General features: G+C 34.3%; 2 protein-coding genes across 2 annotated transcripts; both read right to left on the reverse strand.

Moving 5' to 3' along the window:
• Nucleotides 1-7,236: 7,236 nt before the first annotated feature.
• On the reverse strand, nucleotides 7,237-13,360 carry LOC139851772 (probable sphingolipid transporter spinster homolog 2). Its single transcript, XM_071840931.1, has 15 exons — nucleotides 12,855-13,360; nucleotides 12,192-12,323; nucleotides 11,705-11,806; nucleotides 11,095-11,199; nucleotides 10,909-10,984; nucleotides 10,740-10,814; nucleotides 10,564-10,666; nucleotides 8,973-9,041; nucleotides 8,709-8,766; nucleotides 8,447-8,597; nucleotides 8,214-8,327; nucleotides 7,998-8,117; nucleotides 7,783-7,911; nucleotides 7,524-7,602; nucleotides 7,237-7,377 (listed from the first exon to the last, which is right to left on the reverse strand). The coding sequence occupies exons 1-15, from the start codon at nucleotides 13,013-13,015 to the stop codon at nucleotides 7,247-7,249; spliced, it is 1,605 nt and encodes a 534-aa protein (XP_071697032.1). The 5' UTR covers nucleotides 13,016-13,360; the 3' UTR covers nucleotides 7,237-7,246.
• Nucleotides 13,361-16,373: 3,013 nt separating this feature from the next.
• On the reverse strand, nucleotides 16,374-23,304 carry LOC139851615 (K(+) efflux antiporter 3, chloroplastic-like). The gene is made up of 20 exons (XM_071840708.1): nucleotides 23,065-23,304; nucleotides 22,274-22,657; nucleotides 22,088-22,189; nucleotides 21,896-21,976; nucleotides 21,673-21,774; nucleotides 21,257-21,334; nucleotides 21,048-21,116; nucleotides 20,880-20,930; nucleotides 20,678-20,794; nucleotides 20,496-20,597; nucleotides 20,266-20,400; nucleotides 19,984-20,165; nucleotides 19,718-19,853; nucleotides 19,488-19,559; nucleotides 19,310-19,408; nucleotides 17,447-17,608; nucleotides 17,225-17,314; nucleotides 16,950-17,108; nucleotides 16,568-16,849; nucleotides 16,374-16,518 (listed from the first exon to the last, which is right to left on the reverse strand). The coding sequence occupies exons 1-19, from the start codon at nucleotides 23,098-23,100 to the stop codon at nucleotides 16,607-16,609; spliced, it is 2,400 nt and encodes a 799-aa protein (XP_071696809.1). The 5' UTR covers nucleotides 23,101-23,304; the 3' UTR covers nucleotides 16,374-16,518; nucleotides 16,568-16,606.
• Between the last annotated feature and the right edge of the window lie 47 nt (nucleotides 23,305-23,351).

Here is a 23,351-nt window from a genome sequence, read left to right on the forward strand (position 1 = left end):
TATTTCACACTATATTTTAATTAACTATATTTGTACAAAATATATATAATTATATATAATAATATATAAAAGGGGAGTTTACCGTTTAATGACCGGTTTGTCGATTTTATATTTTAAGCGAAGCGTAAAGTAAATGACGATATTTAACTAACAATATAAAATAAATAACAATAATTAAAATGACAATAAATAAAAGTACGAGGAAATATGAAATAAAATATATTATGCTTATTTAAACTTCCGTAACCATGATGTTTGGCGTTTTGATTTTAATTTATTGTCCTGGGTTAATTGTCCTTTGTCCTGGATATATTTGAAACCTATCTGGTTTTTGTCCATAATAGTTCATCGGTCATAATTATAAATTGCTCGGCAAATTTAACCTTATACCCGAAGTCAAATATTCCAACTAATTGGGGACTCGAACTGTAACAAGGTTTTAATACTTTGTTTAATAATTACACCAGGATATCGACTGCGTGTAAACCAAGGTTTTAGTACTTTGTTATCAATTACACCAAGTGTCCTTGTACATAATTTCACCCCTGTTTTAACAAGTCTAGTGACTATTAATCCATTCCCGTGTCCGATCAAATGAACAATAATTTGTACTTATAAATATCCCGCCCATCGTGTCCGATTAAGCGTATGTGGTTATATATAGATACGTCAAATCATAACCTTTATATTAAATTAACGAGGTATCGTTAATTTAATATAAAGCCCATTAATAGCCCATAGTCTCATTTCCACAAGTGTCGTTCTTTTGTCCAAACCCCGATTATGGTACAAAGCCCAATTACCCCGTCTTTAATATTTAGTCCAACATCATGATTACTTTGGCTCAAATAAGCATAATAATAACTTAAGTACGAGACATTAATTTAAAAAGGAGAACATAGCTTACATTGATTATTTATCGCGTAGTGGTACACGGACAGAGCTCTGACTTTAAAACCCGTAAAAATAACTTTTACATAACCCAAACTAATCTAATATAACACTAATCTATATTATATATATATATATATATATATATATATATATATATATATATATATATATATATATATATATATATATATATATATATATATATATATATATATATATTATATATATTTATTTATATTATACTAGGGAGTATTATTATTATTATGTTATTAAACTCGGCAGAATTCGCGACCTTTTATAGGGATTCTGAAATTTCTGTGCTCCGCGAGTCGCGGCACTTTGTGCCTGAGAACTCCGCGAGTCGCGGGGAAATGGAATACAGCTCACACCCCTTTGGATCTTCTTTGCCGACGTTTTATATATATAAATATAAAATATAAATAATTAATATAATTATTTATATATTATATTATATTCTTGTGCATAGTAGACTTGTAATTTTTAGTCCGTTGCGTCGGGTGTTGATAGTTGACTCATGTCCTGGTTCCGGATTTTCGAACGTCCTTGCGTACAATTTAATATCTTGTACTTTGCGTTTTGTAACTTGTACTCTTATCTTTTTTTAGACGTTCTTCATCAATAATTTGAACCACTTGGATTGTATCTTGTACATTTGAGCTTTTTGGTCATTTGCGTCTTCAAATCATCGTTTTCGCCTTTTGTCTTCGCACTTATTTAATATAAACGATTACAACTTAAAATAGGACAATTACTACTAAATAATTTACATATTGGGAGGATATTGCTACTAAATATATGTTCATTTGGAGCACTATCAGGGAGCTCCGGTGCTTTTTGTTAAGAAGAAGGATGGCACTTTGAGAATGTGCATTGATTATCAAGAATTGAATAAGGTCACAATTAAAAATAGGTACCCTTTACCTAGAATTGATTATTTGTTTGATCAATTGTAAGGACCGTGTTATTTTTCAAAGATTGATTTGAGGTCGGGGTACCATCAATTGAAAGTGAAAGAAGAGGATATTCCAAAAACTGCTTTTCGTACAAGATACGGTCATTATGAGTTCGTAGTTATGCCCTTTGCACTGACTAATGCTCCAGCCACATTTATGGATTTATGTCATCCGATGCTCGATAAGTTTGTTATAGTCTTCATTGAAGATATTTTAATCTACTCCAAAAGTGAAGGAGAACATGAGTCACATTTAAGACAAGTGTTGGAAACGTTGAGACAAGAGAGATTGTATGCTAAGTTTTCAAAATGTGAATTTTGGTTACGGGAAGTACAATTCCTAGGACATGTTGTCAATGTAAAGGGAATCCATGTTGATCCGGTTAAGGTTAAAGTGGTAATGGAATGGGAATCGCCCTCGAGTCCCACCGAAGTTAGAAGTTTCCTTGGTTTGGCGGGGTACTACCGACGGTTCATACAAGATTTTTCTAAGATAGCAACCCCACTTACCAAGTTAACAAGAAAAGATATTTCATGGAAATGGGAGGATAAACAAGAACAAGCATTCCAACTCCTTAAAGACAAGCTTGTTCAAGCTCCGGTTTTAGTCTTGCCGGAGGGAAATGAAAATATGACGGTATATTGTGATTCATCAAAAAGAGGCTTGGGGTGCGTACTTATGCAAAGAGGAAAGGTTATAGCATATGCTTCCCGTCAATTAAAAACTCATGAGAAACGATATCCCACCCACGATTTAGAACTAGCTGCGGTAGTTTTTGCTTTGAAAATATGGCGCCACTATGTGTATGGTGTAAAATTTTCTATTTACACCGACCATAAGAATTTAAAGTATCTCTTCGACCAACGAGACCTAAATAATCGTCAAAGAAGATGGCTTGACTTGGTGAAAGATTATGATTGTGAAATACTATATCATCCGAGAAAAGCTAACGTAGTGGCCGATGCTTTAAGTATAAAGGTAAGTCACCATGTCCTAAAGGTGACGAGTTTAGTTATGGTAATAACCCAACAAATTCTTGAACAAATTCGCGAAGCCCAAAGTGTGGCATTGGCACCCGATAACATAAGAAAGGAAAGAATTAAAGGACAAATTGGTGAATTTAGGGAGGATTCTAGAGGTTTGAGGTTACGATATGAAAGAATTTGGGTTCCCTCACATGGTGATGTAAGAAATGAACTTCTTGATGCGGCTCATAAGTCTAGATACTCGATTCACCCGGGAGCCACAAAGATGTATAGGGACTTAAGGAGGGACTATTGGTGGCCGGGTATGAAGAGGGATATTGTTAAGTATGTTCATAAATGCCTCACTTGTTTGAAGGTGAAAGCCAATCATCAAATGCATAGTGGTAAACTCCAACCGTTGGAAGTCCCGGTGTGGAAATGGGAACATATTACCATGGATTTAGTGACAAACTTGCCTAAAACTCCTCGATAACATGATGCCATCTGGGTAATAGTTGACCGACTAACTAAAAGTACATTGTTCTTACCAATTAAAGAGGCTCCATCATCGGAAGTTATGTCTAAATTGTATATTCAAGTGGTTGTTGCTCGACACGGAGTACCCGTGTCAATTGTCTCGGACCGTGACACTCTTTCACTTCACGGTTTTGGAGAAAATTTCAAGAGGAAATGGATACTAAGTTGCATGTGAGCACCGCTTTTCATCCGCAAACGGACGGTCAAAGTGAACGAACCATCCAAACGCTTAAGGATATGTTACGTGCATGTGTTAGATTTTGGTGGAAGTTGGGATACGCACCTACCATTAGTAGAATTTTCGTACAACAATAGCTACCATTCCTCAATTGGTATGCCTCCTTACGAATCGTTGTACGGAAGAAAGTGTAGGACCCCGTTTTGTTGGGGCGAGGTGGGCCAAAGAGAATTGGGTAGCACCGAAATTGTGCTCCAAACGGCCGAAAAGATTGATCAAATTCATGAAAGGTTAAAAATGGCCCAAGACTGACAAAAATCTTATGCGGATAAGAGGAGGAGACCTCTCGAATTCCAAGTTGGTGATAAAGTGATGCTCAAAGTTTCTCCATGGAAAGGCATCATTCGTTTTAGAAAAAGGGGTAAATTGGGCCCAAGATTTGTGGGACCATTCGAGATCGTTGCAAGAGTTGGGAAGGTAGCTTATCACTTAGCCTTGCCCGAAGAACTAAGTGCCATTCATGACACTTTTCACGTGTCGCAATTGAGAAAATGTTTGGTGGACGAAGCAACTTATGTACCACTAAATGATATCGAGATATATGAAAAGTTAAGATACGCGAAAAAACCGGTAAAAATCTTGGATCAAAAGATAAAACAATTGAGAAATAAAACGGTTACCTTGTTACAGGTTCAATGGGAATTTAGAAAAGGCTCCGAATGTACTTGAGAAACCGAAGAATGGATAATGAAATACCACCCGGCATTGCATCAAGAATGGTTCACGATGACGCGAACAGTTTAACGGGGGAGAGTTGTAATGCCCCAAATTTTAAGGTATTATTTTATTATGAAAAGTTGAGTTAGAATTTAATTAACCTTATTTTATTTTGTGTTAAAATGAGATATTGTTTATAAAGGACTAGCAATTGCAAGTAAGTAAAAGTTAAGGTTAATTAGGTTAAAGACCACCTAAACTAAGAAATGGTGGGGAGGAATCTAAGTTGCCAACTAGCTATAGTTATTATGTCAAATAAGGGATTGAGAGTTGGAAGCTCATTAGGTTGTGTCTGGAAATGGAGAGCAAAAAGAAAGAACGAGTTTAACAAGCAAAAATCAAGAACCTTCAAATCTAGTGATTCTCTTCATGCAAGTTTAAATTTGAGAAATTAAAGGTGTGTAAGCTATAATAGAAGCAAGAAAATCATCATCAACACTCTCTTTTCATCATTTCAACTAGAATTCTTGAGAAGAACTTTGAGGTAAGAGTTATATACTTGACATTGGTAAAAGTTGTGTTTAAATGGTGTTTTATTATCATTCTTAAAGTCTAATCATCTTAAGTCTTAGCCAAATTCGGATTTGAGTTTGGTGGGTTTACAAAAGTTAGTTTTTGGGAGAAATTAATGATGGATTGTTAATAAATTGAAGGTTTCTTGTACATGTTATTGTGGTAATTGAATTCTTATGATATTTAGATATAGTTGTTCATAATTTGAGCATATAAGTGGAATTATGGAAGTAAGTCTTGTTGTGGTAATGATTTAAGAACAAAGTATGTTTATGCACACAAGGTGTTTGTGAAAATGTGTCAGTGAAAGTTTAAACTTGATTTTTGAGAAGATTTTGGGAAGAGTTTAATTGTTAGCTATGAGTCACTCAAGAGAGTGTTAAGTTAAGAGATTAAAGTTGTTATTGAAAGTTTATCTTAGTGATTTAAGAGTGTAAGTGTTAATGTGATTAGCATATTTTTAAGTGCTAATCAAGAGGAGGAAGTTGGAAACACTCGAGCTTAGCTCAAGGACAAGGTGAGTTGTATGGGGGTAATTTGGGCGGGTATGATATGCTCATAAGTGTTCCGGATTGCATCCGTGCAAGAGGTCACTTATGGTCATAAGGGAATTAATGAATTAAGTACGATGGTATGAATGTGCGTAGGATAAATGAATGATGCAAGTGTGGGACTTTGGTCGACACTTGTAAGATTAATGATGCAAGTGCGAGATTTCGATCAAACACTTGTAAGTTTAATGATGCAAGTGTGAGACTTTGGTCAAGCACTTGTAAGATTTAAGATGCAAGTACGAGGCTTCGGTTAAGTACTTGCAAGTTTAACGATGCAAGTGGTTAAACTTCGGTGAGACTCTTGTAAGATTAATGATGTTTGTAAAGTTAAGAATTCGGATCCGAATATGTGAATGATATCCTATGTGTAATGATGCTAAGTTAAGTTTATGGCCTATTACTCGTTATACGCTCTGAGCGTTTTGCTTACCCATTCCCATTTTATGTTGACGTGTTTTGTAGGACCTCGTAAGCATCGTGAAGGTAAAGAACCAACTCAAGACTAGCGGAGCATTTGGCATAGAGTAAGTTGTATGCAAGTCTCGATTACCTATTGCTTTTGATTTACCGCTTGTTAGACGCCATGGGTCAAGAATGTATTTTGTAGGAAATCGAGTGGTTCTGTCTTTTGTTTGAAATGGTTATTTGTAAATGTCTAAATAGTTTTGAAGGGTTGGTGTGATGTATTATTTGAAGTTAAAACATGTGGTATTTGAATGGTGCACAATGGTATTGAAATGGACACTTAACCGGACGAAAAGGGTTGTGATCCACCAGATATGACACGGAGTGCCAAAAGGGTGGCACGGAGTGCCAAAACGGTGGCACGGCAACTTGTTTTTCTTATTAGCCCGGAACTGGCACGGTGTGCCAAAAAATGTGGCACGGCATGCCACTTGACCTTTGATTTGAACAGACCTGACTTGGCACGGTGTGCCAAAAGGTGGCATGGCATGCCACTTGACCTTTGATTTGAACAGACGGCATGCCACTTACCTTTGATTTGAACATACCTGACTTGGCACGGTGTGCCAAAATGTGGCACGACATGCCACTTGATCTTTGATTTGAACAGACCTGACTTGGCACGGTGTGCCAATGTAAAATAAAAAAAAAATAAAAAATAAAAAAATAAAAAATAATAAATTGCGGGTTTAAGGGCGTCTCACCGCAGTTGCATAACCCGCCCTCAACTGCTACCTAAGAGGAAACCCGGCCCAATCCGAGGGCATGGGCGGTAAAACCCCCATCCCCACTGCCCCCCAACGCAATGTGCGGAAGGCACCCCCATCCCTACTGCCCCCGCAACGCAATGTGCGGAAGGCACTCTTGGGTGGAATTCAATGGTTAAGGGGCAACCTTGTGTGCAATACTGCAACTCAAGGGACTCGAACTCCTAACCAGAAGCACCACTACCACATGAGCTACAACACAAGGTTAATAGTAATAGCTAAATGTTTCTTCCTTCCAAAGAAAAAAGTAAAATAGCTAAATATTTCATGTTTTTTTTCTCGGCTAAAAAAACAATATCATTAAACATTTAAACAAATCCTATCCAAAGATCAACAAGTACAATGTTTAAATCCTATCCAAAGATCAACGAGTACAACCGATATACAAAAATATTTCTTGTGATACCTAAATACTACCACAAGTTATTGGTTGAAAAGGCCATCACGCGAAAGTTGTTACGAATTTGAACTATCAACACATTTAAAACACATACAGTTAAAAGTAAATAAGATACTTACAAGCAAGAAAAGCATTAGGGAAAAGTAAATAAACGAAATGATAGCTGGCTCGTTAGGCTGTACATTCACTACCTGTTAAACTTTTTTATCCTACCAACCAACTTCACGGTTGTGTACAAGAAGAAGCAGAGGAGGTTGTTGTCTCACTTGCCTTGTCCTTGAGTGATGGTGTTGTGTTTGCATCTGTATTCTCTCTATCTTCATTGACTCTGTCCACATCATCAAGAAAGATACCTGGAACAAACCAAACATGACATGGCAAAACAAAACTGTTGTTTTTTTTACTGATTCTTTAATGGTAATAATGTGTTTAAGGAACAATAATTTACCCCACACACACACAGTATTCAAGAAAAATAAAAACAAGCACTTAAACATACCTATAAACCATATTCCAGATGCCAAAAACAGTATTGAAGTTAGGATCAGGGCAGATGTCCGCCAATTGTTGATGTTGTCCTGCATTCCATGCATGCAAAAGTATATAAGCAATTATAAATAATACTTGGTTAAACAATCAAAATCACCCACCTTTACAAACATTATAAATTTGCATGATTGCCAACGATAATTATTTATTACAGTAATAAAAGAATGAGTAGTAAGTACTTAAGGTAGCTATCGAACAGAAAAACAAACCTGAATAACTCCAACTAGGGGAGAGGAGGGCACATCGCCAAAAACATGAATTGCCACAGTTGACATAGCCATAGATAATGGTCTCAAACTTGGTTGAACACTATGCAGACACACAAAATTTACTGGACCCTGCAGTAGACAACTTGAGTAAAATAATAATAATAATAATAATAATACACTACCCAAAAAGTTTACCCGAAAGGAGATTAGACTACCTGAGTGGCAAATACAAGTATCTCTCCAATTAGAAAGAACACTATAAAAGCGTACAAGTTCTTGAAGCAAAAGGCACTGAAGCAAAATATTGCACCAAAAAAAGTTGTCGTAGAAAGAAGCTGCAAAGGATAAAAAAACTTTAATAATTAATAATACTGTCATTTAAAATATATATTATAGTAAAGTAATAAATAATATAAATAAAAAATGCATACCTTAAAAGCATTAGGAATGGTGGAGTTGATGCGATCCAGAATAAAACCTCCTGCCAATGTCCCCACGATTCCACCCACAATCGTGATTCCTCCAAACAACAGGTCAGCATTGCTCTGTTAACAAAACACAGAGCATTCCTCATTTTATTTTTAATTATAATATTATTCAAAATGAGGTTTACACCCAAAACTTAAAACCATACGCAGCTAAAGAAAGAAAGGTCAAATATTACCATATGATATATGCTATAACCAGCCTTTGGTCCCCAGTATGAATATGCACCAATAACAAAATTGTACGCAATATATCCTACAACATTCACAACGTATATCTTCTCATCTAAAAGAGACTTTATATCATCCCAAAATCTCAGTAAACCAGATCTGCGATTATTAATTAATATTAAGATGGTAAAAAACCAGTTTATAGCATTCAAGTCCTATCCTAAAAATAATAATAATAATATAAATAAACTAATTGGTTTGACAACACACCTGGAAGGTTCGTTTGAGATATCATTTGATACCGTGACATCTTTATCAGTTGTAATAACTGCATTCATACAAACTGTATTATTAAAACAATGATGATGATGATGATGCCCACTATTTTCAAGCCCATTATACAGAGAGAGAATATATGTAAGTCACTGTCTTAGGAAGGTCGATTACTGGAAAAAGATAAAACTAAAATATTTATAAATTAAGAATAAACTTAAAATTCAGGAGTGATAATATTGGTCAAGTTTGACGAATCACCTTCAACTTCTATGACATTCGTCTCTGGAGTTGTCAATGGGGTTTTTGTTGACCCAGATGGAGAGAAACCTGATTTTTCAAATTTATGGGAAACACCAGACAAAAACAAAATGATCACACGATTTAATCGACAATTATCACATGCATTATAATATGTATATAATATAATATAATGAATGAAAGCGTTAATAATGGTTTAATCCTTCAAATTTTAACTTTTTAACGATTTAACCATCCAAGTTTTTATCTAAGGATTTAATCCTTCAAGTTTGTGTAAACTACTACATTTCTGATAGTTATATGATTATATTGGATAAAGTTAGAAGGGTTAGATCTCTATGAAAGATAAACTTTAAGGGATTAAACCATCAAACTTTTGAAGTATAAAATACATATATCACCATAAAGCGTTAAACCGAACAGAAAAAAAACTACCATGAGAGGATATATATATATCATTAGGAAAAAAAACTTAAAAAGGTTAAAACGGGAAGGGAAAAAAAAAAAAAAAAAAAAAAAAAAAAAAAAAAAAAAGTGAAACTTAGAGGATTAAATCATCATTAACCCATTATATAACAATTTCTTTGTTACAGATTTCTTTTTTAACTTTGTCGACTAGTAGATAACATAGCCTTCATCTTAAGTAAACTGAGGTCTCACATACATGCAAATATATACATATTAAATACACCCCTGTATCTAACACGCAGATCCTTGATACATAGAAAATATGCTAACACCAATTTACTGAATATATATATATATATATATATATATATATATATATATATATATATATATATAGGGGCAGGATCAATGGGGAAGTAACCAATCGGGGGGAAGCGTCGGGGGGAAGCGGGGGGAAGCAAATTTTTTTTTTTTTTTGGTTTTTTTGAAATTTTTTTTTTCCGGCATCAAGATCACACGAAAATATGATCATTTAGAAGAGACACTTCGTGATGAATGTTATTATTTAGGCGGGAAAACGATCGACAAAAATAACATTCAAGATAATATTGTTCGTGAAGAATATGAACGTTTTTTTTTCATGTTTTGTGAAGTAAAATTTAGCCCGATTTAGAGTTTAGGGTTTGGTGTTTTGGGTTTATTCCATAAACCCAAAACACCAAACCCTAAACCCTAAACCCTAAACTCTAAACCGTTCGTGTTAAAAACTCAATCTAAATCCTAAATCTAAACCCTAAACCCTAAATTTCTAAACCCTAATATCTAAACCCTATAAACCCTAATATCTAAACCCTAATATCTAAACCCCAATAGCTAAAACCTCAAAATACGCTCGAAAAACACGATAATTGTTATATATTACTTCTTCGAGCGTTTTCCCGCCAAAATAAAAACATTTATCACAAAGTGTCTCTACTAAATGTTCATATTTTCATCTCATCTATAATGTTCGTGAACAAAGTTTTTTCAAAAAACGAAAAAAAAAAAAAAAAAAAAAAAAGTTTTTGCTTCCCCCCGTTTCCCCCCGAATGGTTACTTCCCTCTTGATCCTACCACTATATATATATATATATATATATATATATATATATATATATATATATATATATATATATATATATACCTTTCATGTGCAACGGCTTCATTACAAAGGCCAAAATGGCAAATGGCAGCATTAGAATAGCCTCACCAAAAAATGCATAACGCCAACCAAACCCGTCTCCAACCTACACACCGAGCCCGTAAGTAGTTTGACTTTTTACAGTCATGAATGCAAAGTTTGACCATCATTATACTTACCCATCCACCATAAACATAACCAAGGGCGACTCCAGTTGGTATGCACATGTAGAATATCCCCAGCCAAGCTGTTCTCTGTTATTATTATACAGGACACAATCAAAGTTTATAAACATAATTATTATGTGCACAAATGTCGGTTGATTAGTAGGCGGGTGGTATATAAAACCTGAGTTACTGGAGCATTATCGTCAATAAATGGGGCTGCAAGACTGATGAAAGAAGCCTCACCAACACCAACTAGCCTGATACAATAATGATTTACCACTTATTATTGTTATATCAGGATTCAAAACAGAGAATTCACATGTTATTATAAAAGTCTTATTTAAGGTGTTTGAAGAACTTTACTCACATTCTGCATATTGTGATGGACCAAAAATCAACTGAAAACCCACAACCAGCTGCAGCAAAAGTCCAGACTGACAATCCAACTCCAATAAGCCGAAATGGATTGATGCTGCAGATATTAACGAGCATAAAATATCTGCTTAACTATCTTGTAAGGAATCGCTAATCTAATCGGGGGGAAACCAGTCGCTAATCTAATCGGGGAAAAACCAGTCGCAACCTTGTAAGGATTAATCGGAAAAAGGGGGATTAATCCGATTGGACTTTTAATACATTTAAATTAAAATTTTCAAAATTAATCATGTAAATATGAAAGAAAACCGTAAACATAAACATAAAATTTGACATAATTGTCGTTCAATTATTCAAAACTCTAAAATTCGAAGTATAATACAAATTAAAATGTTGAATTTTGACCGAAAAAATCTCACTTTGACCAACTAATTTCGATATTAAACGGATTTTGAAAAATCAGATCAGCTTGGATCCTAAAAAGGATTTATCGGGATTTTTTACAACAGTGGATGTTGCCAGTATAAGAAACATAGCCATTTTTCAAGCAACATGTCAAATAAATGTCACGGGGAAATTATTACTAAGAATATGGGGCTTACCTATTGGCCAAAGACGCAAATATAGGAGATGCCACAAGAAGTCCAACCATGAAAGCAGAAGAGATCACACCATCTTTAAAATTGCTTAGGTTAAAATCACCCCTGTAAACCACAAGGCATAATCATATCAATCAATATTTTGTTGTAGAACGGCAGTATTGGCATCACCCAGAGGGGACTTAACCACGTTCGCGATCATATGCCACCCACTCACACGTTACACACGTTAGAAGGAAACTCCTAACACACCATCGCGCAATGCGTACCCGGTGTGCTTTGGATTAAACCGAGTAGCTTACGACATGCACTTTGTCACCACAACATAACCCTGGAGAAGACCTCCCTCAAGGATTCGAACCTGCACCGATTGTTTCACGGATACAGGCTCACAAACAACATGAGGCTTTTTGCCATTGAGCTACTAGCTCGGTATTCAATATAAATTAATAATATTAATATTTCTGATTAATCCTCAATTTAAACTTACTGAATTCCACCACCGTGCGAGCATGCACCAGTTTGTGTGCAAACTCTAGGTCTCCCATTTACCCCATTACTAGCAATTGCTCCTCGGTCCACATAATTTACCAAATTGATCACGCAAAACATCACAAGCAACCTATACAGATACATTCAGAAACTCTAAACCCAACAACTCAAAATTTCAAAATTGAATAAAAAAAAAAATAACATTGTCACTTTAACTTGCTTTCATAAGATACCCAACTAGGGCTTCTATTTCTGGGTAATCAAATACTCCCTGCATCCCATTATAAGTTTCAAGTTACTATTTTAGTTGTTTCACAAACCAGAAAAGAGTTAAGTAGGTAGATATGAAAATTGAATTGATGAAAATTGTAGTATGGAGTATAAATAATCAAAGCTATTCATAAAAAAAAAAAAATTAATAATAATAATAATAATAATGATAAGCAAAGCTCGAAACCTAATTATTTTCTTAGGAATAACAGAAACCCTAGAACCAAGCATCATGAAACTTCAACAAGAAGAATTAAAACCAAAACCAACTTCCAGTTAAAAAGGATACAAATCTGAAAATTACTTAAAGAACCATATTTAGTTAGTGTATGTATATAATGTTAATTAATTTAATAGAATTAAAATATAAAAATTTAGATAAAGATTGTACCTTTTTGGAGTAAACCAAGAAGGAGCAGGTTCAGATGAAGAACTAGAAGCTTCAGCCATATCTGGTTGTGTTATTAAGTCAACAGGGACAACGGCAACAGCAGCAGGCTGTGAATCTTGATCCTGAACTGCCTTGTTAGAGCCTCCATCAGCATCACCCATATAGTGATAAATGAATATATGTGTGTATGCGGGTACAGATAAAAGAATTAGTATTAGTATACTATATATATTCAAACAATATATTTTATTTACTGATTGATGTGGGTATCAAGTAAAATTGGGCAGACAAGATGGGGACTTGATGATGCCTGATTGTTTCTTGAAGAAGTAAATATTTGTTGTCAGAATTTAAAGGTTTGGTTGATTAAGAACGTGAGAGAGTTTATGTGGATTCTGTTTGGATTGGTTGTTGTTGTTGATATCTTTTATGCTTTATTTTCTGTTTGAATCAAGAAATTAAAATCTGAGTGAGTGCACAGCTTTCCTAAAAATTATTGGGTAGGACCCTTCTGAACTTAAAATTCTCGTAATTAGATGTCATTCTGTACCTTTATACCACACAAAATTAAATTATTCAGACCACTTTTTACATTACCCTGGTGAGATTATTTACCAAGCAAGGGTTATTATGGCTTGATAAATAAAAAGGTAAATGGTAAAATGTGGAAGGTTTTTTTCTTTTCGAGCTATTCGAAAGAGCGAATAACTCTGACCTCATACTCTTATGTACACAGTCCAGTAGTTACTTTCTAGCTGTTTCCGGCCCTTAGCGGTTACAAAAAGAATTCAAGTGTAAATTGCAGGACGTGTCGACGGAAAAGAAATTTTGCGTGTTGATAAGATCAGAGAGGTCTCTGTTCGGACTACTCGAGAGGTTGAATAATCCAATCTCATACTCTGATGTACGAAGTTCAATAGGATTACTCCCTGACTGTCTTCAACCCTTAGTTGATAAATAAGGAATTCAAGTGCAAATTGCATGATGTATCGATGGAAAAGAAATTGCACCATGTTGAATGGATCATAGAGGTCCATGTTCGGGTTACTCGGGAAGGCGAGTAATCCGACCCCATACTCTGATGTACGCAACCCAGCAGGATTACTCACTGGTTGTTCCAACCCTTCCCTAACCACCACAAAATATTCGTCCTAGAGATGATTCGAACCTGAGAGACCTCTTGCAAGGAACTCGGTGTCCCCAACCACTAGACTATCTTATAGACGGCCACAAGGAAATTTAGGACAGATGTCACCTATCACAAGTGAAGTGATGAGACATTAACCACTGTTACTTACCCAACACGACCATTCAAAAGAGAAACGCGAGAGTTTTCGCTAAAAAGGTTTTGAATGTGGATGATCTATTTCGTAGCTTCGAATGGATGAAATTGCGTGTGAAGAAACTACTACGTACATTACTAAAAAGGTGACGTAACGTTTCTTTTTTGGATTATCCATCAAATTTAGTTGGATGTCGTAGACTCGTAGTATCGATTTGAAATAATAGAACCCGGGTGTTTGAGTTATGGTACATTTGCTTATTCTAGTAGTTATTACTTATTAGCATTTTAGCTTACAATTTTATATGTTCATTTTAATAGTCTATCAAAATCAACGTTTACCTCATGAAATCAATAATCAATAATTTAAGTTAAAATGTCACGGGAATAAAAATAGTTTTCTTTGTGTCTAATTAATAATTAATAAGATCCATTGCCTTTCAAAAGAAATAATAACTAGATCCATCTAGGAGTGTAAACGAGTCCGTCGAGTTGCGTCAGGCTCAAGCTTAGCTCGTTTAAAACTCACATAGATCAAGCTCGGCTTGGTTCGAGTCTAAGATATAGAGATCGACCTATGTTCGTTTGATATTATATAAGCTCGAGTTCGGCTGGTTTTTATACATAACATAATATATTACATTATAAAATAATGACAAAATTACATGGATAGTCCTTATGGTTTGCTAAAAATGACACGGATAGTCCAAACTTATTTTTTAAAATAAATAGTCCATAAGTATGCACTTTTTACACGCATAATACAATTTCGTCACGTCCGTTAAATACTCTGTTAACTCCACGCATGGGCCAAGCATGTAAGGGTAAAATAGTCATTTCCCATCCGTGTCATCTTTTCACTTTAATCTTCATCTTCATCTTCATCCGCATATCTTCTCTATTTCTAAAAAATTTTATAAACCCTAACTAATCAAATTCAAATTCAAAACATAAATTACAAGATATTTCATAGCTTATATACAAAATCATAAACAAGTATATCACAAAATTTCATGACTTCGATACCAATCTTGATTTAAGTCCAGTACTCCAATTCAAAAACTAAAACACCTTCTCAAACCCAATTAATCAAACAAATGTGTTTCATATTTTATTTGGCAAGCTAAATTTATCATGTTTAATTTTATATGTCTGTTCTAAGCCATTTTAATTGAACCTTCACAATCATCAGACTCCATATTACACTCCTACCCAGAGAAAAATGAATATTTACCTAATCACTTTAGTTGCTATCTCGGTGAATGTCGTTGCCTACAGTTGTGACCTTGTTGGGGATTTTATCCGGTTACTTTTACTAAAATCGTGATGATGACTTGGTTGAGACCACATGGGCTGTGTTACTTGCTGAATCTGGAAAGAAGTAGTGAGACCTTCATGTGTCTGGTACATGACGGGAGTTAACAGAGAGATTTAACGGACGTGATGAAATTGAACTATCCGTGCAAAACGTTCATACTTCTGGACTATTTATGTTAAAAATTCAAGTTTGGACTATCCGTATGATTTTTTAGCAAACCACAAGGATTTCCGTGTAATTTTGTCTATAATACTACATATATTATTAAAAAAAAAATGATAGAACCTAAATTAAAGACTCATTTAGACTCGCGAATTTGTTTGAGCTCGATAAGAAGTCGAGTTCGTTTACTAAATGATCTTTAAAATGTGTTCGAGCTATATGACTCGAACTCGAGTAGCTAGGCTCATCCACACTCAATCCATCAATGTATTTGACACTGACAATTGAATACAAATCTAACCAACATTGCACACATACTAAAAAAAAAATATTAACATTCATTTGATTTGATCTAAAGAATTGAAGCAAACAGAACCTGTGTCTTCCCATGTGAGTAAAACGCCTTCCATAACCATTACTCACTTTCTCTATGCAAGTAGGGTTATGTGCTGTTTGAGTGTTCAACAAAGTCAACTGTTTGGTCAGCTGTATCATTGTTCATGCCATACCTTTTTCAGATTTTGCCAACACAAATGAAGATCTGCAGATATATGGGTACATGTAGAAGATAATACACATTTTATTCCAATGCTTGCCTGACACAGACGATTAATACAGGCTACCTCCAGCTCTGTATCGTACAAAATAGGGGCTAGAACTTGCAGAATATCATCACATTTCTAATCCTTTCCAATAGTTGCATTATTATATTAAATTCAAATTATAAGTAATAAGTAAATTAACTATGAGCAATCAATTATAAAACTAAATTCAGTTATATATATACAGATACGTATCACATAAGTTTGCTCCCATCGATCGATCAATGTTGACTCCACGGCCTAACAGAAAAATTGCAACTTGAATGAATCCATGAATAAAAGTAATCATGAATGAACCGCATATATAATATATATATATATATATATATATATATATATATATATATATATATATATATATATATACACGTGACTATGATATGATTCTCTAATGTTGGTATGGAATATCATCATTTTGTTGTCGTGTATCAAGTTCACAATATAACACCCCTCTCCCATCCTCCCCCTCATTCTCAATCTCAATCTCACTCTGCTTCTTCGGTTCAACCAATTTCTCTTGTTGTGTCATTAAAATCCGGTCTATCTCAACTTGACTGATTCTCACCGATTCTTCCTTTCTCGACAGTGCTGAAACAGGTTTTCTTTTAGCTTCCAAATCCTTAACTCTCACCTGTACAATTTTTTATTTTTATTTTTTATTTTTAAATAAGATGAGTCTTGTGTAAAATTCATAATTTTTTATTAAGTACTGTAATTAAAAGCACCTGTACCTGTAATGGCTCCATAACATCAGGAGCGGGATCCTTAGCTACAATAATTGCTTGAGCTTGCAATTCCATGGAGTCTCGAACAAGTTGACTTAAGAAGTTGACATCATCAGACATAACACCCAGTCCTTTCAGAAGCTTTGACCCAAGCTGCAAACTTGTCTGCAGGATGATAGGATACGACTCGCATGATTATATTTTCTTCTGTCAAAATATAAAAAAGAAAATACTACAAAATCGAGATGCTTAAATATATATTGGTGTCTTATCATTCATACTTCAGCATTTTCAAGAATAGCATCTGTTGCTCCTGCTTCCTTTAGGTCTAAGAGATGTGGGATGTCTTGAGCTCGGGCATAAATAGGTACCTACAAATCATCATCGAAATCAATACATATAAAATAAAAAATAAATAAATAAATAAATAAATAAAAACTAGTATATATTGGAGCATGAGATTAGATTAGATTAGATTAGATTAGATTAGATTAGATAGTTACTGCAGGAAATGCAAGGCGAATCCTTTCAACAGCCTCAACTGCCCTTTGTCTTCCCTCATACATCACCATGACGGCTTTAGGTGATGATATACCAGCAGACTGCAAAACGGCTGCTCGTGATCCATCCCCGTATTGGATAGGAAACCCAAGTTTTCTAGATGCCTATAAATTTTTTCATCTTAGATAACTTGAGAGAATTATAATTAAAAATAAATAAATAAATGAACAACTTTTGAACACACACACACACACACACACACACACACACATATATATATATATATATATATATATATATATATATATATATATATATATATATGGGCACGATCAATGGGGAAGTAACCAATCGGGGGAAGCAAATTTTTTTTTTTTTCGTTTTTTGAAAAAACTTTGTTCACGAACATTATAGATTGGATGAAAATATGAACATTTAATAAAGACACTTTGTGATAAATGTTTTTATTTTGGCAGGAAAACTCCCGAAGAAGTAATATATAACAATTATCGTGTTTTTCAAGTATATGTTGAGGTTTTAGATATTAGGGTTTAGATATTGGGTTTATAGGGTTTAGATATTAGGGTTTAGAAAATTAGGGTTTAGGGTTTAGATTTAGGATTTAGATTGAGTTTTTAACACTAACGGTTTAGGGTTTAGGGTTTAAAACTAAACCCAAACCACCAAACCCTAAACCCTAAACTCTAAATCGGGCTAAATTTTACTTCACAAAACATGAAGAAAAAAAACGTTAACATTCTTCACGATCAATATTATCTTGAATGTTATTTTTGTCGATCGTTTTCCAGCCTAAATAATAACATTCATCATGAAGTGTTCTTTCTAAATGTTTATGTTTTCGTGTGATCTTGATGCATGGAAAAAAAAAATTCAAAAAAACCAAAAAAAAGAAGAAAAAAAATTTGCTTCCCCCCGATTGGTTACTTCCCCATTGATCCTGTATATATATATATTTTTTTTTTTTGAAAAGCAAGATAGATTAAAAAACAACGAAAATATATATATATATATATATATATATATATATAGGGGCAGGATCAATGGGGAAGTAACCAATCGGGGGGAAGCGGGGGAAGCAAATTTTTTTTTTTTTTCGTTTTTTTTTAAATTTTTTTTTTTCCGGCATCAAGATCACACGAAAATATGAACATTTAGAAGAGACACTTCGTGATGAATGTTATTATTTAGGCGGAAAAATGATCGACAAAAATAACATTTAAGATAATATTGTTCGTGAAGAATATGAACGTTTTTTTTTCTTCATGTTTTGTGAAGTAAAATTTAGCCCGATTTAGAGTTTAGGGTTTAGGGTTTAGGGTTTGGTGTTTTGGGTTTATTCCATAAACCCAAAACACCAAACCCTAAACCCTAAACCCTAAACTCTAAACCGTTCGTGTTAAAAACTCAATCTAAATCCTAAATCTAAACCCTAAATCTAAACCCTAAATTTCTAAACCCTAATATCTAAACCCTATAAAACCTAATATCTAAACCCTATAAACCCTAATATCTAAACCCTAATATCTAAACCCCAATAGCTAAAACCTCAAAATGCGCTCGAAAAACACGATAATTGTTATATATTACTTCTTCGAGCGTTTTCCCGCCAAAATAAAAACATTTATCACAAAGTGTCTCTACTAAATGTTCATATTTTCATCTCATCTATAATGTTCGTGAACAAAGTTTTTTCAAAAAACGAAAAAAAAAAAAAGTTTTTGCTTCCCCCCGCTTCCCCCCGAATGGTTACTTCCCTCTTGATCCTACCACTATATATATATATATATATATATATAGACACACTCACATGTACATGTATGTATACTAGAAGTAACATATGGTACCTTTACCACAGACGGATCAAGATCAAAGGCCACAAATGGCCATCCAGCATCCCCGTCTATTCCAGAAGCCAGTGGCGTTGACAGGAAGTTGGCAAGAACCTGCATATGCTTCAAAGCTGAAAAAACTTAACTAATCCCCGCACGAGCGCACACACATACATATGAGAAACTCGTGTACCTGACTCATTTGTCCAAACCCAAGAATAACAACTGGATCAGTAGCGTCAAAATTTGCCACCTCGGAAGTTTTCTACACCCAAAAATATAAAGCCTTTAGGTGAATACATATACGTCACACAAACATTTTATTGTATCATAAAGATTGTTTTGTCACTTTTTAAAGAGTTGAGTTTTAGTAGAGAGATAATATGAAGTGAGAGAAGCACTGAAGTAAACCAAATAGCTTACATTCTCTTCCTCAACATTTTCACCAATAAAATCGGAAGCCTTGCGTCCAAGGTCATTTAATAAGGGGGTGAGTGCCATTGAAAGCACAACAACAATTATAAGAAGCTTGTTCAGTTCAAGTGGCAACACCCCGAGCCTACAAACAAAATTGTGGTAGTAAAGTATATCATTAAATTAATCAAATAAATTAATATTTAATATTAATAATAATCAGAGTATTGAAAATGACAATATGGGAAATAAAAACCTGATGGTTAATTGGTTACCTGTTTGCGAGGGAAAAAACAACAAATCCAAATTCACCACCCTGAGAAAGCAGCAACCCGATCCTGACACTCTCTTGCAAACTTAGGCCAACACGCGGACCAATTGCTGTTATAATTAATGTCTTGATTACAATCAAACCTGCTAACAGTGACAATACATTCGGCCACTCTCGGAAAAGTAGCTGCACACTCAAAGGGAGGGAGGTATTAGATTTTTTAGCAAAGTAAATAAATAAATAAATTATTAATTAAACACATAAAAAGAAAGATAGAAAGACGTACCTGCATATCAATAGATGTTCCAGTAGTTACAAAGAATAATCCAAGAAGTAATCCCCTAAAAGGCCTTATATCGGCTTCAATTTGTGTCCGGAAATTTGTTTCAGCCAATAGAGCCCCAGCTAGAAAAGCTCCAAGCTGCATAACCATACCAATACAAACTTCCTATAAAAACACACCTATTATACTATTAATTATGGTGTAGTAAATATGAAGATAAAAAATCGTCGGACCGTGTCACTGAAGCCTAATTTCTGAGTTATAAGTGATGTTCCAGCAACTGTTAATAAACAAAGTGCTACAAAAGCTTCTGAGCTTCTTGCTTCTGCAACAGCCTGAAACATATATTATTATATATTATGATTATTATAAAACTTTCTGAGCATCTACAACAATAAATGTTGGGTTTGTGTACCTCAAAAATGCGCCTAAGAAAGAATTTTCCACCAAAAGAGAGCAAACCTAATCCACCTAAAGCCTTCAAACTTTCTTTCACAAGCATTGGCAAAATACTTTCTTGAACTAGTAGATTCTGCATTAAGACAAAAAATAGTAAGATAGAACCTAATTAAGCTACTGAAAATCAAAGATTGCTACAACTTTTTTTTTTTTAATACCTGGCTCTCCAATACTGGAAGAATGACTAACAGAGGGACGACTGCTATGTCCTGCAAATATCATCAAAGTTCCAGTCATCTTTCTTTCAGGAAAGCAAAATATAATTATAATATTTATATGATATAATAGATAGATAGATAGATAATACAAGTTATAGAGAAACAAACCTGGAGTAGGAGTATTCCAAGAGTAGCTGACCCGAATCGAGTAGGTAGCTCACCCTTTTCTGCAAGAAGCTACATCTTACTAGGTAAGCATAGTGCATGTATCACACCAATTATGAATTCAAAATTTTGTTAAAGAATTTTCCTTGTTCATTTAATATACATACATAAAAATAAAAATATGATAATTGTATCGGTCATTATCAAGCTACCTGTAGAACAAATGCAGAAGATGATAACGAGAGAGCGGCACCAATCACAATGGCTTCATCAATACTTCTAATGTTCACCTACAATTCTTTTAACAACTTAATTAATAATAATACATATACATAATAATACATATTAATTAAGAGAAATCATATTAGCCTCGAGTGTCAAAGCAGTGATGAGTTTTAATTTACTCAAAAAAATATAAAACACTAGATAGCCCAGTGGTTGGGGCACTTGCAAGAGGTCTCAGGTTCACTATGTAATTCATTATTACTCACGACAACAATACAATAATGCAATACAATCTTTGTGGTTCTATGTGTCACTTTCAACATCAAAATTGACGATAACTTATGTTGAAATGCTAAACATTATTATATATACGGAAATTAACAACCCCAAACTAATTTCTCACCAGATCAGACCTGGAATGAAAAAGAAACTCCAGAATTCGAGTTCCAATAGCCCCATTAGGCGGGAGTTCAAATGCTGTGAAAGCAAGAGTAGACAGAACAACCTGTCACAAAATTAGAGCACACAACCTAATTACCTACTTATTATAAAACCATGAAACACACTAATTCTATTTTTATACTACAGTAGTATTTGAATTTTGAAACACAATCTCTAAACCTCACCTGAGTTAAACCCATACCAAAGGCAAATTTAGCAAGAGCTTTTAAACGTGCAAGAGAGAGCTCCAAACCCATCTCAAATAGCTGATGCCAACACATAAAAAAAAAAAAAAAAGAAGTCAAAGTACAGTCATATAAGTCAAAATACTTAAAAAATAATAAGAATATGGATATGGATTAAGGTATGAAACTTACCAAGAAAAGAATTCCCCACTCAGAAAGAACTTTAACATCTGTAAGATTTCTAATTAATCCAAATTGATTCAACACAACTCCCGCAAAGAAAAAACCAAGTATCTGAACAATCAATCATGCAAATTCAAAACCCTTTTGATTATAAATTTACATAAAGTCCAACGATAAATTTGAAGTTAAACTTACAGGGCTAGCTTTGACGAACTTGAAGGCAGGAACCACTAAGACAGTGACAGCTAAGAATGTCAAAGTATCCAATCCCAGATCATTAATGACCTCCACAGCACCACCAACATCAAGCGTTGCATTCATACAAAATTTTCCCCCTCTTTGATTATTATTATTATTATGTCTATGCCTGTGATTTGATATATAAAGTTGTCTTCCACCAAAAAAAGACGAAGACAATAGAGGTGCACTATTTGTTGAAATTGCAGCATGACAAGTGGAAAATGGTGGTGTATACGGTAGTGCTCTATATCGGTTGTATATATGATGTCGGTATTGGTGTGGCATGTGATAATTCGATCTTACAATGCTGGGTTGAATAATACTAATAAAGTCATGGCCCTGCAGGAAAAACACGTGACCTTACAATATAACTTGAAAGTTGAAGTCTAAGACTTGTTGACAGCATTGCTTATCTCTTATCTGGAATTGAACAATGTTTGTATGGAATTTTGGTTAATTGAAACTGAATATCTGGGTTGAACGTCCTGAGGGTGTTTGTGATTGCTTATCTGATTCTTTTAAACAGTTCTAATGCAATCTCACACTCACTAAGAACCAAATCCCCCCCCCCCCCCCCCAAAAAAAAAAAACTCAAATTTTATTCGTATTATATTTTCTATTAGTTAAAATAGTTAATTAATCCTAATAAAGAAAGGAGCAATGACAGTAACTTTTTATTATGATATACCAACAATACAATTTTGGTTAATTAGGGTATAAACCAACGTCGAATATAAGAATCTTACCACGTGAGCATGAGAAGAAGCAATTGCTTCAAGCATCGCAGAAGATGAGGGAGGGAGCTCACCAGACGATATGAATTATTCCCAAGGAGATAGCAGCAGACATCTGCAACAAGATGATGATGATGATGATGACGACGAAGACGATGTTGCTGTCTCCGATATCTGAACTAGTGTATATGAGTGGAAAAGAAACTGTGGCCACAAGTTTAAGCCTTTTCTAAGAAATTTCAAGTTTTTCAAATAAAAAATAATACAGTAATAAAATAAATAACTACTACTCGTATATT

This window comes from Rutidosis leptorrhynchoides, chromosome 6 (genome assembly GCF_046630445.1).
Source record: "Rutidosis leptorrhynchoides isolate AG116_Rl617_1_P2 chromosome 6, CSIRO_AGI_Rlap_v1, whole genome shotgun sequence".
Lineage (NCBI taxonomy): Eukaryota > Viridiplantae > Streptophyta > Magnoliopsida > Asterales > Asteraceae > Rutidosis > Rutidosis leptorrhynchoides.